General features: G+C 38.5%; 1 protein-coding gene across 3 annotated transcripts in view; it reads right to left on the reverse strand.

Annotated features, from left to right (window-relative positions):
* The window catches only part of ANGPT1 (angiopoietin 1), a 243,328-nt gene that overhangs the window by 91,269 nt on the left and 137,227 nt on the right, over window positions 1–14,832 (reverse strand). For all 3 annotated transcript variants that reach the window (XM_036338066.1, XM_036338064.1, XM_036338065.1), the window contains exon 2: window positions 7,903–8,058. In XM_036338066.1, the coding sequence (XP_036193959.1) occupies window positions 7,903–8,034 (132 nt within the window). In that variant the 5' untranslated portion in view covers window positions 8,035–8,058. The remainder of the gene's footprint in view (window positions 1–7,902; window positions 8,059–14,832) is intronic.

The raw sequence follows: 14,832 nt of genomic DNA on the forward strand, positions 1-14,832 counted from the left end.
ATCATATTCTCTGATAACACTTCCTGATATTTTGACATACCAACGTTTTAATTTTACAAAGGACAGAATTGCTTTTCTCCATATATAAAAAATGAAGCGGCCTCTGCTGAGTCTGGACACTACTACAGCTCCTAAGTTTTCTCTAGGTTGTCCTAACTCAAATCCATTTGCTATGGAGCAGCCAGAGTGGTCTCTGTGAAAACAAAAGTCAGATCATTCCATCTCCTGTGCTAAACTTGCTAATGGTTTCCCTCTGCAATTAGCGTAAACCCCCAAAGTTCTTAGCCTGGCCTACAAGGTCCTATGTGATCAGGACCCTGCTCACGTCTCAGATCACTCTCCTTCTTTCTGCCACCACAACATGCCACATTAATTTGCACCTCAGGGACTCTGAATTTGCAGTTTTCCCTGCCTGGAATGCCCAGATGCATGCCTACTTTCTTCTCATCATTCAGGTCTTGCTCAGGGAGGTCCTTCCTGGCCACTCTCTGTAAAGTAACTCCCCTTCCCCCCTATCATTCTCCATCAGGTCACCCTGTTATATTTTCTTTATGGAATCATCACTATTTGAAATCGTCCTGTCCATTCACTCATTTGCTGTCTTTTTTCCCCATGAGGATGTCAGCTGTACAGAGGCAGGACTACTCTGCCTGGAGCCCTCCATTCCTCCAGAGTCCAGCATGGGCCTGGCACCCTGGGGCCCTTAGAGCTATTTGTTGAATAATACTGTAGACCATAGACAATGAGTTATTCAAGTTGGGTAATGGTCAGAGAAGGGGTAACAGGTCACGTGAATATCAAGCTGGACTTCAATGATAACAGCCCAAATCTAAGGCAGCATCTGAATGTGGAAGAAGGAGGAGGACCAATCTCAGAAATCCAGGCTAAGTGTTGAGCACAAATGCCATTCCCTTCTCTTCTTTCCCCATCACCTTGACCCAATAGCTGTGCTATTTCAGCTCTCTCCACTGATCTATTAAAATAGGCCCGAAGTTCAAAAGCGAGCAACTGAAAGAACTGTACAGGAAACTATGATAAATTGACCATTTTCTTGCCATGCATCTATGGAACGTGCTGCTTAGCAATAATCTAAGTGTTCCATTAAAATGACAAAAGTCATTTCCTTTTTAGCCTAAACACATTCCAAAAGCACAGCACTGCAAAAAAAAAAAAAAAAAAAAAAAAAAAAAAAAAAGAATTAGAAGAAGAAAGGGAGGGAGGGAGGATAGAAGGAAAAGAGGGAGGGAGGGAAGGGAGAAGGGAGAGAGGAAGGAAAGAAAGAAGGAAGGAAGGAGAAAAGAGATGAAACAAGCCCTCACTAGACAATTTTAAAGCTTAAATATTCCAGAATATACAAGACAGTAAGGAAGATTTAACACTTAAAACTAAGGGTTTATGAAGTATAAAAAATTAGTTCTTTCTTTTAAAAATAAACAGAAATTTAAAATAGAAGTTTCTAGTTTCTCAATGAAAGTGAGCTGGAGATTTTCAGCCAGCTTCCCTTTAATACTTTAAAAAGTGCCTCTGATCTTTCTTAAAAAGAAAATCTTCCACACAAAAATTTCTTTCACCTATATATTAACTTTAAAATCAGCCTTGCATTATAGATTTGTTTCCTTTTAATTTAATCTTTTTTTTCCAAATGAAAAATATAACACAAGTTATGATGATAGTTAGGAGATCACCATTTTACAAAATCAATGAAATAATTTATATGGTCAATGATGGGCAACAAAGTACCATCCTATAGGTCATTTGTTCATTTCTAAGGAGAAAGTGGGTGATAAGGATGAAGAGATAAGGAGGCTTCTACTCTAACTAGCCAAGTTAGAATAGCATCACTGAGAGCATAGCAAGCTGGCCTGTGTGCCTGCTGATGAGATATAATAGGTAGTGATCAGCAATTCCACAGGGCATGCCCACCACAATGTTCAGCTGGTTCTAACTGAACCTGATTTCCAGTTAAAAGGAACCATGAGAGATGGAAGAGTACATTAAAAAGCATCTTTAAAAATATTCAGACAGAGAATATGGGACAGTTTAAAAAAAACAACTGACCCAGTTTCTCAAAAATCTCAAGAGAAAACAAAACAAAACAGGAGATTGCTCCAAAATAAAACAGACTATTAAATCCTAAAAAATAAAATGCCTATAAATTTTTGGTAGAATAAATGAGGAAATTTAAGTATGAAAATTAGATAATCTTACAGAATAATTGTTAATCTTACCTATGGTAACATAACAATATATAATTAATTCTATATAATTATTTTATGTATAAATAAATTTAATATATAATTCTATATATTATCAATAAATATATATTGTGTTTATAATCTATAATAATAAAAGCATAATATGCCTATTAGACAGGACAGCCGAACGACCTTCCAGACATCATTCTGGACGTCCTTCTGGATGAAGCCGCGGCAGCAGGGGTCAAGGCAGAGGCGGTTAGGGGCAATCAGGCAGGCAGGCAGAGTGGTTGGGGGTGATCAGGCAGGCAGGCAGGCAGGCAAGGGGTTAGGGGCAATCAGGCAGGCAGGCGACTAGTTGGGGCAATGAGGCAGGCAGGCAGAGGCAGTTAGGGGCAATGAGGCAGGCAGGCAGAGTGGTTAGGGGCGATCAGGCAGGCATGCAGAATGGTTAGGGGCAATCAGGCAGGCAGACAAGAGAACGGTTAGGAGCCAGCAGTCCCAGATTGTGAGAGGGATGTCCGACTGCCAGTTTAGGCCCTGCGGGATCTTGCCTAAACTGGCAGTCAGACATCCCCGAGGGGTCCTGGATTGCAAGGGGGTGCAGGCCAGGCTAAGGGACGCCCCCCACCATGCACAAATTTCATGCACTGGGCCTCTAGTATAATAATTAACTCACTGGGCTATTAAGTTTAGTAGAGATAGTACTTATATTACTATCTTATATGCAGAAATTATGGGTAGAAGAAACTTGCCCAACAGTAGAGTGGAATGGAACCCAGTATTCTGACTCCAGTCTGAGTTCTCTGCCATAGGCTCAGATAACTATACACAAGCAGCTTCCCTCTGGCTAAGAAAGGTACCTCCCTTCAGTCAATAACAACTACTATCAAAATGGTTTCATTCAAATTACTGTGAGATCTTTTGCTTGTCTTAGCATCTGATTTCTTCCCTCTCCCCACCCCAACATTAACTAGCATATGTGAGGCAGGAAGGTGGACAAATTTGTCATGCTCCTCAGAGTACAGAGAGAATATATTCATCTAGTGTTCCTAGTCAATAAAAATGTCTTTGCTTTTGTTCAAAGTCCTATTCTGATCTGTCACCTATCTGTGACTATCCATACACAACCCTTAGGACAGTGCCTTTGGGCTTGGGAACATTGGGCTGAAATCTGCAGAAATTAAAGGATTAATGTTAGTTAATATAGTCATTATTTATTGAGAGCCTACTGTGTACTAAGTCCTGTTCTAAATCCTAAGAATAGAACAGTGAAGAAGACAGACAAAATCCATGATCTCTAGGAGTTTGTATGTTAGTGCAGGGCTTGGCCAGCTTTTTCTGTAAAGGGCCAGATAGTAAATACCTTCATCTTGGAGGGCCAGATGGTTTCTGGTACAACTACACAACTCTGCAGCTGTGTTGATAAAGCAGCCATACACAACATATAAATAAATGAGTGTAGCTGTGTTCAATAAAACTTTATTTAAAAAAAAAAAGATGGCAGTTCAAATTTGACCTCGGGATCATAGTTTATTGAGCCCACTCCTTTCCCAGACCTTGTGAGAAAATTGATTACTAGGATATTTTCCTTGGATGACCAACCATTGGCAAATTTATTCTACTGCCATTTCAGTTAGGCCAAGGCTAAATGTTTATTTGACTAGTCTCTCATCAAATTAAAAAGATCCAGTGGTTCAATTTTTAAAGTTGACCTTACAAATCTATTTCTGCCTAGGGCAGTGGTTCTCAACCTGTGGGTTGCGACTCCTTTGGGCAGTGGTTCTCAACCTTCTGGCCCTTTAAATACAGTTCCTCATGTTGTGACCCAACCATAAAATTATTTTTGTTGCTACTTCATAACTGTAATGTTGCTACTGTTATGAATCGTAATGTAAATATCTGATATGCAGGATGGTCTTAGGCGACCCCTGTGAAAGGGTTGTTTGACCGCCAAAGGAGTCGCGACCCACAGGTTGAGAACCACTGCCTTTGGGGGTGGAACGACCCTTTCACAGGGGTCACCTAAGACCATCAGAAAATACATATATAATTACATATTGTTTTTGTGATTAATCACTATGCTTTAATTATGTTCAATTTGTAACAATGAAAATACATCCTGCATATCAGATATTTACATTACAATTCATAACAGTAGCAAAATTATAGTTATGAAGTAGCAACGAAAATAATTTTATGGTTGGGGGTCACCACAACATGAGGAACTGTATTAAAGGGTCGCGGCATTAGGAAGGTTGAGAACCACTGGCCTAGAGATTCATTCTCATTGATGAAACTGTTCCTGAACTGTCTTAAATTTGTAATTGTACAACTGAAGTCCGAACAACAGGTGTGATAGTTCATGAATTCTGAGGAGCAAATGATAAAATGAGATTAGACATGCAGGAAATCTATTAGGAGAAATGTCTATAAGGGAAAATTGAGAATACATGAGAATTGTAGGAGTACCTTCTGCCTAGGATGCAGTTCTAGCCACAGTGAAGAGGAGAGAGAAGGAAGGGAGACTGCGTGGAAATCTTAGTCTGCTGGACAGTTGTGGGAAAGTTTAACGAGGCTGATGGAGAGCCCTTTGTCAAGGTCATGTCAGTGGAGTCTCCCAGCTCCCAGGAGCAGGTCTGACCAAGTGTTGCTGCCATGTATCACCGGCTGGAAGTGGCCACTGGAAATTGTGGCCTCTGCACCCACACAGTGATGGATTTCAGAGCACAGCACCTAGAACCATTGGTCAGTTACACTCCCCATAGTAGAAAGGTATATTTTTATGACTGCAAGGATAGACTCTAGCTAATTCATTCAAGGATAAGTTAGGAAAGAAATGGCTTAGAAACGCTTGCCATATTAACTCAGTTAAACTCACTGAGGATAAGAACTGCTTCTACAAAACACCTATTAAAATATCTTGCATCAAGGAGGTACTTAAAATATATCTTTGTAAATTTGATTAAATTCCATTTCTAACACTATGGGTCCCATAGAATTCATTGGAAATTTGAGGAAACTCAGGTTCCATATCTAAGGAACTTCCCTATAGTTACATAGCCAGCAAGGACAGCACTGGCCCTGAGATTGAGTGAGAGGATGTGCAGTCACATGGCAACATGGCAATAACAGGGGAACCATCAGCAGCAGCAGAGAAGCAGCAGCAGCATCTGTGTCACTTATGGAAAACACTCAGTGGCTACTATTAGGTTTACTTTACCTTCGCTTTATCTGATTCCCATACAACTCTCTGCTTAAAGGCATTGAGTGCCACCACCTTAGCGAGGGAAAAAAATCTAGACACTGATGCTGAACTTCCTGGGTTCAAATATTCGCTCTGACATTTACCACTTTTTTCATCTGGGTCAAGTTGGTTCACCTCCCTAGGTTTCAGTTTCTACATCTTTTTAAAAATATATACATTTATTGATTTTAGAGAGGAAGAGAGAGGAGGAGAGAGATAGAAATATCAATGATGAGAGATAATCATTGATTGGCTGTCTCCTGCATGCCCCTTACTGAGGATTGTGCATGTGCCCTGACTGGGAATCGAACCCTGACCTCCTGGTTCCATAGGTCTATGCTCAACCACTGAGTCATGCTGGCTGGGCCCAGTTTCTACATCTTTAAACAAGAGATAGTAATAGTACCTACCTCACAGAATTAAAAAAATATATATTAAATAGGTAATATATATGTAAAGTTTCTTAGAATAGAGTTCAGCGAAGGTTATCAGAGGTGAATTTTAATGTAGTTTATCTGTTATTGTCCCTCTAATCAACACTGGCCTGAGGAAGAAGTCAGAAATAGACTCTCACTACAGGAAGGTCATGAATAATGTTTGAAAGGAACGCCTTGCTATTGCACACTTGGAACGAGGAACTGGAAGGAGAGGAGATGTTGGTACAAACTGATAACAGAGTGAGAAAAACGCTGCAAGCTGGAATACAGAGGAAGAAGCGGGCTGGGGTTGGTTTCCAATTCTCACCCCCAAGGCCAGCAGCGTTACTTAAATGTGCTCATTATCTGTCTCCTTTCTGATCTTGATGCTTAGAGTATTGAGCACAAGAGTATTTTTAAATGCCATTGCGGTAAAACCATGGCTTTATCACCTTTTGCTAAGGTCAAGCCCAGAAGGTAAGCAGAGGACTGAGGAGCAATGTTACTTATCTCTAGAACATCATCCCGTGAAAGCTAGGGTACTAAAATAGATTGCAAAACCATTGGCGTGAGCTTCTGAAATAACTGAGGACCTGAAATAACTGAGGACCTGAAGTCAGTTTAGGGAAAGCAGCACTCACCAACCATGAAACAATATAGGATGAATATGGGAGCCAAAACCAGGAACACACCTAGATAGCACAAAAAGGCTTTACTGGTTTATAAGTGCTCACTATAAAAGAATAGAGTGAGGATAAGAATAAAACGTAATTTGTACATGGGAAATTGGTTTGTGTAACATAAAATGCTCTATCCATATAAATTATTATTATCATTTCTCTTTAAATATCAGCAATGTAATGCCATTAACACAAATGAAATAAAATAGAAATAAGGTTGCATCTTACTTTTAAATTTATATTGCTAAAATAATTAAACAAGGAGGCAGTTAGGCCGAGGTGGCTGTAATGCTCTGAAACCTACATAAGCAAACCAAAACCTAAGCCAGAATCAATGCACTTGAATCCAAGAAAATGAAGCTTAGGAAGAACCAATCACAAACAGCCAGCAAGGATTTCCCAAATAAGGCAACTACTTAAGCTACAGCCAATCAAATTACTTCCACATCTTCTCTATTAAAACTTTTCCCTTAGTTCCCTGGTAGGCACTGCCCAATCCTAACCAATGTTTGCTCACATAAACTCTTGACAATTTTAATGTGTCTCAGTTTACCTTTTAACAGTATTATCTCAGCTTTGATTCCAGAAATTAACTATATTGGTTTTCAGAATGGTAGCTGAAATAGCTATTTTCATGGTACTAAGGAGATAAAGAGATCATAATTGAGTCACCAAAAATGACATTTTCATTAAACTGTAAAAATACGTTTGTGACAGTGATGATTAAAGGATATTTTACTGATTTGTACAATAGATATGTATGATTGTACATTAATAAGTATGTCATTGCCCATGGTAGGATAATATATACATACATATGTATGTTCATGCATATGTGTACACATGGCGAAAGAGTTTCAATTGATTCCTCATTATGAAATCATGCTGAATAATAATAAAAAAAAACACTACACATTCCTGATTAGTTCATTTGGGGTTTTCCTTCTGATCCACTGTGCTACAAAACTTCTACAGGTGCCACTATGGCTAAGAACTACTAGACAAAGCAAGGCAGATAAAGAATGTACATAAAAGGTACCAATTGGACCCAAATCGTTATTTTGTTTGACCAACACAGTTGGTAGCTGAAGTGTTTATTTGAATGGAAATGCTGATTAAGTCCTCTGCCAGCCCTGTTTTTACAAACACATACAAAGCTAAATATACCAACCCTCATCTAATCAAAAGAAACATGCATAGCACGTCAGGCAGTCCTTGTTGTTATTACCAAACCAACAAAAATGTACATGTTTCCCCAGTCCCAGTGTGAAATGTGCTCTGTGTTTATGGAGTAAGCTAACGGGGCAAAAAAAAAAAAAAAATCTTCCCGGTTAAGAGTTTGTGGACTGGCCTAGGGGTTGTACCTGCGTCTCCACATCTGTCAGCTTTCTGGTCTGCTCTGCGGTCTGCGAGAGGAGGCTGGTTCCTATCTCGAGCATGGTGGCCGTGTGGTTCTGAACTGCATTCTGCTGTATCTGGGCCATTTCCGACTTCATATTTTCCACCACGTAATTCTCAATCTGCAAGAGATAAAGGACAAAATATACTACGTTATAAGCAAAGCCTCTCAGTCGGAGCATGTAATATTTACAATGACAAAACGAGACACAGCTGGCAAATTAGCCATCTGGCAGGGCTCCTCTGCATCTCTGGGAGTTGGGGAACTGGAGCAGAGCACACAGGAATCCAGTTGTTAACAAACTGCTAATAGACTGATACATGTATGTAATCATCACAAGCATAACGAACATTTGCACTTGGATAGTGCTTTCTTACTTTCGACAGCATCTCCTTTAACCCTCAGAGCAAACATGTGAGAGTTAGGCACAGGTGGCCTTGTTGTTCTTTTTATTTTATAGCTAAGAAAACAGAATAAGAGAAGGTGAATTGAGCCCAAGGACACTCAACAAGAATGCAGCAGGGTTAGCATTAGACAACTTAAGTCAGAGTCTTGGTTCCCTGGTCTTTCCATTACACCATATTGACCACTCATCTCAGAAAAATTTAGCCTTCTCCTTCCATTTCTATAATGAAAAATAAAGATGGTGCTGAGTTATGGGAATGGAATGACAGATGCTCCAAACACAAGCTTTTAAAAAAATATTAAAGTATAGGCAGCCAAATATGTAATGAGCTGCAGAACCTATGAGCTAGGTAAAACTATTCTCATTGCGCCTTTGCAAGCTAAAATTAAAAAAGGCCCTGAAATAGCCAATAAAGCTTAATTTGGCATTCTCGCTTTGGGTTATATTTAGTCCTATTTATGGTGCCATCTTTGAAGAATACTATAGTTATAAAATAAATGGTATACCATGGGGGCCAAGAAGAATTACTATGTGACTTACTATGTGGGAGTCTGGTAGGCATCTGGGAGAATACAGCTAAGCAGATGCACTGCTCAGAAATACAGAAGAAGCCTGCACCGCCCTGTCAGAGCACTTAGTTCTCCCCCACCACTGTGTGGTGACTACATTTTATTACCCAATTACACATATGGGGAAACTGCATCCCAGAGAAGTCAGGTCCAAGGCCACACACCACAAAAACAGCCAGACTTGGATTTGAGTGCTGAAGTCCTTAACTTTCATACCAACACTTTTAACCACTTGATAGCTCTGCCAAGTCGTGCTTCACAGGCTGGGTTTCAAATCATTAACAGCTACGTGACTTTTACTGACTTAGTGATCCATAATGCATCCGCTATTTTATAATCCACAGTGACATTACTGTCCTGTATTAAAATACAGTCTAAAACTAAATTCCCCTTTGTGAAACTTTGGCAGTTTACTTTCTAACACCATCTCTTGCTTATTTCTCTTTATTAAATATGAATGAATCTGCCTCAAGCTAAAGAAAATGAAAAGCTAGGACCAAACTCATATTGCTTTTAATCAGTTCCTTTATTCTTGGTCAATATAAGGTAATTTCCCTTCATCTTTTATCCCCAAATTAGAAGTGGGGGGGGGGGAATTCAACCTACAAAAAGCTTTATAAAACAAATAAAAAATAGATTAAAGTAAATATCTGGAAATCATCTTAACAAAAGGTAAGGTCTCTAAGCCAAATCTTGGCTTTATTCCACTTGAACTAACACATTTAAACAATGGAAGGGTAGAGTTAAGGAGGGTAGATCAGAGTATCAGCCATCTGATGTTTTGGATGCTGCATTGCATGTTTCCCCTTTTCCTAATTACATTCCTTAAATTTCTTTTGGGAAGTGATCTTTTCCACCTTCACAACAAACGCTTCAGGTGGAACTGTATCCCCTAGATTCGGGAGTAGGTACATGTTTGAGCCTGAAAACCAGAATGTTCTGCTCTTACTTAGAGAAAGTGAGTAGTTCATGAATAGAAAAAGATTCTAAACAAGGCCACTAAGTCTGAGTTCTGCAATTTTGTCCAACTATTTCACAAAACAAATTTTTTACCTCTATGCTTAGTAAGCTGGTAACATATATGCCTGAGACTTCAATCACAAAACAAGAGCAACCCTAAGAATAAGGCCAACTCAGGAAGACAGACAGACAGACAGACTGATAGGTAATACAGACAGAAAGATATATTTTTTAAAAAATATTTTTTAATCCTCACCTGAGGATATGTTTTTATTGATTTTAGGGGGGGGGGAGAGAGAGACAGAGAGAGAGGAAGGGAGAGAGAGCGCGTGAAAGAGAAAGAAAGAGAGAGAGAGAGAGAGCGAGCAATGTGAGAGAGAGAGATATCAATGTGAGAGAGTAACATCAATTGGTTGCCTCCCTTATGCTCCTGACTTGGGATCAAACCCACAACCTAGATATGTGACCTGACTGACCAGGAATCAAACCAACAATCTTTTTGTGTTTGCGATGATGCTTTAATCAACTGAGCCACCTGGCCAGGGCTAGACATATATCTTTAGAGCACCTTGATCCAGTCATGTTTTTAGCCAGATCCACCCTTGGGCATTCATTTGTAAACTGTATGATCTAATAATCTCTCCTTGAGCAGCCCACTTTTTTTTTTCCCCTCCAGTCATTAATTTAGATTTCTAACACAACCAAAAGAGTCTTAATAAATGCTTTTGATAGCTTTTAGTAAAGGAAGCTTCAGACAGGCAAACATTAGCAGCATGTTCTTTGCTTGTCCAGGGAATTTGGGACTGTATATGAACATGTATATTCTCAAATAGGGCAGGTAAATCTCCATCAAGGAGATAACTATCATTTATAGCTGATATTTATCAATTGTCTCCTCTGTGGCAGGCACTAAGCTAAGTGTTTTTTTTTTTTAATAACAGCATAGACTCATTATAGATGAGATTATTGAAGCTTAGAAAATTCACAACTTGCTCAAGAAGAAACAAGAACTCAACTGCCAGTGCCAACCCATGTTCTTACCCTTTAACCTATTCAGCTTGGCACTGCTTAATTTTTCTACATATTTTATTATGTAGCTCCTAAACCTTGTATGTTCATCAAAAAAATACATGGAGAGTGTTTAAAAAATGCAGGTAAAGGTACATCAGAACTCTGAATCAGAATTTTCAAGGGTATGTTACTAGGAAACTATATGTTTTCAAATGCTTCCAACTGTGATTCTGTTTCAGGCAAAGAGCAGTGATTCTCAAGGTGTGGTCCAAAGAATAACGGCCTGTGTGAGAACTATTTGTGAATAGTCTGCCATGAGATAAAGAACTTGTGTCAGAATGCAAATTAGTGCCACTAACTTCCCTTATACAATATAAGTATGTGTATATAGATAGTGGAGCAAGACTTTCTCAGTGAAGAAAGAGATACTCTAACACTTTAATATATATTCTGGTGCAAGCTTCTTAACATTGTTTGTAACATTTCCTTGAGTGCCAGTAATTTATACCATCAATTTTTTTCTGATATGTCAGATTCCCTGCTTATGAAGACATGTCAAATAACAACTTAATTTCCCATGTAGATTTCTCTCCTGAGAAAGAAGTCACTAATCAGTGAGCTCTGATTCAATCTGCTTGATAATTACACATCAACTTTTAATGCAGTTGGTTAGTGGGCATCAGTTTCAGAGCTTGACTTACTTTGGGTACAATAATAATCATGTTTCCCAGACTCCATAGAGGAGGACACCTCCAGCATAGGTCGATCCTACCTATGATAGACTCATTTTCCTTCCTTCCTTCCTTCCTTCCTTCCTTCCTTCCTTCCTTCCTTCCTTCCTTCTATCATCTATCTATCTATCATCTATCTATCTATCTATCTATCTATCTATCTATCTATCTATCTGGTATTATTGTGCTTTCCTAAACTGTAAAAGTTAATACCAGCAAAGCCAAATGACTGCTTTATGTCTGCATTCATCACAAAAAAAATCTCCCAATTCTTCTGGCTCTGTTGTAGAAATAAAGTAGATCTCCAACCTACACTAAAATTATCATTTGGGCTGCCATGATGAGTAACATGAATATAACTCTAGTTAATCATTATTTAATCAAATGGAGCTGCTTTCTTTAGGAGTAACTGCCTTTTAATGTGTAAGGTAATGGCACTCTTAAGTAGCAAAACCCAGATGTAGTTGATTTAAAGACTGAGGAGAGAGACAGAAGTCAAATATACAATGTGTGATTAATAAGAAGGACCACTTTCATCTTATCTCTAAACATTCCTCTGTAGATGTATAACTATGAAATCCATCTTGATGTGCCGTATCGGCTGGGTTCAGGAAGGTTTTGCAACAAATGTGATTGTCTTCATGTATTACCTGCTGGTTTTTAAAATGTTTACAGAATATGATGGCTACGTCAAGGTTCAATATTTTATAAATATGTAGGATGTGCATTTTAAGCTTAGAGGCTGCTGTGCACAAGAGTTGATGGGTTATAAAGTAGGAAACTCCCAATCTGAATCATATAATTATTTGACTGTATGGCCACTTTCAGTGTTTGACTCCAGAGTTTTATAAGTATTGGCCAAAAAAACTTATCAGTAGTATGCAGGATGCAATTTGAAATGAGATAATGAATAATAAATGATGATTTTTTTAAAGTAAGGAAATAAGGTTACATTCCTAAAGTGATTAAGTGTTTACAAAGAGCTTTCATACACATTAACTTGATTCTTACACCAACCCTATGGGGAGAGTATTGACTCCATTTCATGGTTTAAGAAAGGGATGCTTAGAGACCTTAGGTGAATTGATAGAGTTGAAAGAAAGGACTCAAATCCATCTTCTGATGTTCCACTAACCCCAGAACTATGGGAAATGCTCTGTCGATGGATTGGTTGGCTGGTTGATTGACTGATTGATTAATTTCATATTTTAGCTAGCTCATTGAGAATTCATTTACTTATTCCTTTGAGAAAACATGCATCATTACAGGGTGATTACTTCACTCTACTTGACCATGCTGGAGGATAAGTTAATTTGAGGTGAGGTGAGAGGCTCTAGGGCCAGGTATATGAAATTTACTTTGCCAGCATTTTTAATACAATGGTCCTCCCATCAGTTCCTACATTTTTTTCTTACTATGTAGTTTATAACATGTTTGTTTACGTCTGCCTATTCTATTTCTATAAACCATTGTAAAATATAACAAAGGAATAACAACAACCTAGCCTGGTTCTGCACGTGTCGCTCATTGACTCCGTATAACAATCTAGGCACTGTATTCATTTTCCTCGTTTCACTGATAAGAAAACAGGCTAAAGGAAGTTAAATAAATTGTCTATGATCACACAGTGAGTCCGTGGAAGAGCTGGTATGTTGTTTTGAAGGTACCAGTAGCTAGATGGCCTCACAGGCTATACTCCATTTTAAAGTATAGTCACCCATCATGTACAAGCACACTACCACCAACATCACAGACAAATTCTGGTGACACAATATTCATGCAGGGAATACATAAAATACAGGACTGATGTGATAAAACTTGTTCAAAGATATAATTTCTCAGTTTTTTATTTAACACGTTAAGTGCCCAGTCAGTCACTGGTGACTGACACTATACTTTCTGTCAGGTAGACAAAACAGGCTGAGCGCTTAATGTGTTAATCATATATACTGATTGATAGCTATACTATCTTGGGAAATGGTACAGGTGATGTGAAAGAAAATATATAGTCAACTATATTACAAATAGCATTATTAATTAGAAAATAATATTTTAAGACATCAATATTATCACCCATTTGTAGCTCATTCATATATTGCTTGCCCATGTCTTTTACCTACCATCTAATAGAGAATGAATGCTACCATAAGAAGGTTTTAGAAGAACTCTTACTGGGCCCTCAAAATTTTGCTGCTTCATGTTCATGAGAACCAAAATCTCTGTGAGATTATGACATGTCTTTTCATGTGAAATGCATTCTCTATCATTTCACTTCAAGGGATCTCTTAAATGAGAGCATATCTTAAAGCACAAAGAATAGAATTTCTCCATGTAATTCTTCTTAAAAGAACATTTTAAGCCCTATAAAAATTGACAAAGGCATTGTTCACTTAAAATATGTTGTAGATTAAGTGGACTCTCAATGAATGTTGGTGCATATGGTATTACTCAGTTATGGCAAAACAGCCATGAAATAAAGTAAAAGGGTAAATATGGGAAAGCAATAAAAAGGTAAAACAATGCAAAAAATGTCTTATCATTGTTTCATAAATCAGTGGCAATATTGAAAAACGAGGTTTATGGTTTTATAAAAAAAATGACTGAAGCCAAATATCCAAATATATTATTTGCAGGAATTTCTATTATTAGATCCCCCCAGTATACTGCTTCTTGTACCAAAGGAAGTATAACCGTCTCCTTAGACAACAGATCTATTTAGCTGACCTTTGAAATAGTTTCTGTACTGATATGTGTGACATGATCCCATTTCTCATTTTGGTATCTGAAGGAACACTTACTATTTATAGGAGAAAGAACCGTTAGAATAAGTGAGCTGGAAGAGACATTAAATATTATGAGCTCCAAGGATCTCATTTTATAGACAGGGTGACCGAGGTTCAGAGAGTATGTTATAGAAAGCAAGGTGAAGAAACTAATTAATGTCAGATGGCGGGCTGTGGCCACTCAGTGTGTGCGGAACTGATTTAACAGCATGCTGGGCCAACAACAATGGCTGCTAGTACTGTTGGCCCACCCCACACTTCTTTCCCAGTTCCTTGCTTCTTCTTACTACTTGCTTTACTTCTGGTGGCTCCTAATTTGAAGCTCCCCTTTCACAATACTAATTTATCACAATCAGTTTTGGAGGTGTTGACTTTGCTTCCTGCACTATCCTTGCTTCCTAGTACTGATGCCCACCAGCCGCTCCTCAGCCATTG

This window comes from Myotis myotis, unplaced genomic scaffold, assembly GCF_014108235.1.
Source record: "Myotis myotis isolate mMyoMyo1 unplaced genomic scaffold, mMyoMyo1.p scaffold_m19_p_16, whole genome shotgun sequence".
Lineage (NCBI taxonomy): Eukaryota > Metazoa > Chordata > Mammalia > Chiroptera > Vespertilionidae > Myotis > Myotis myotis.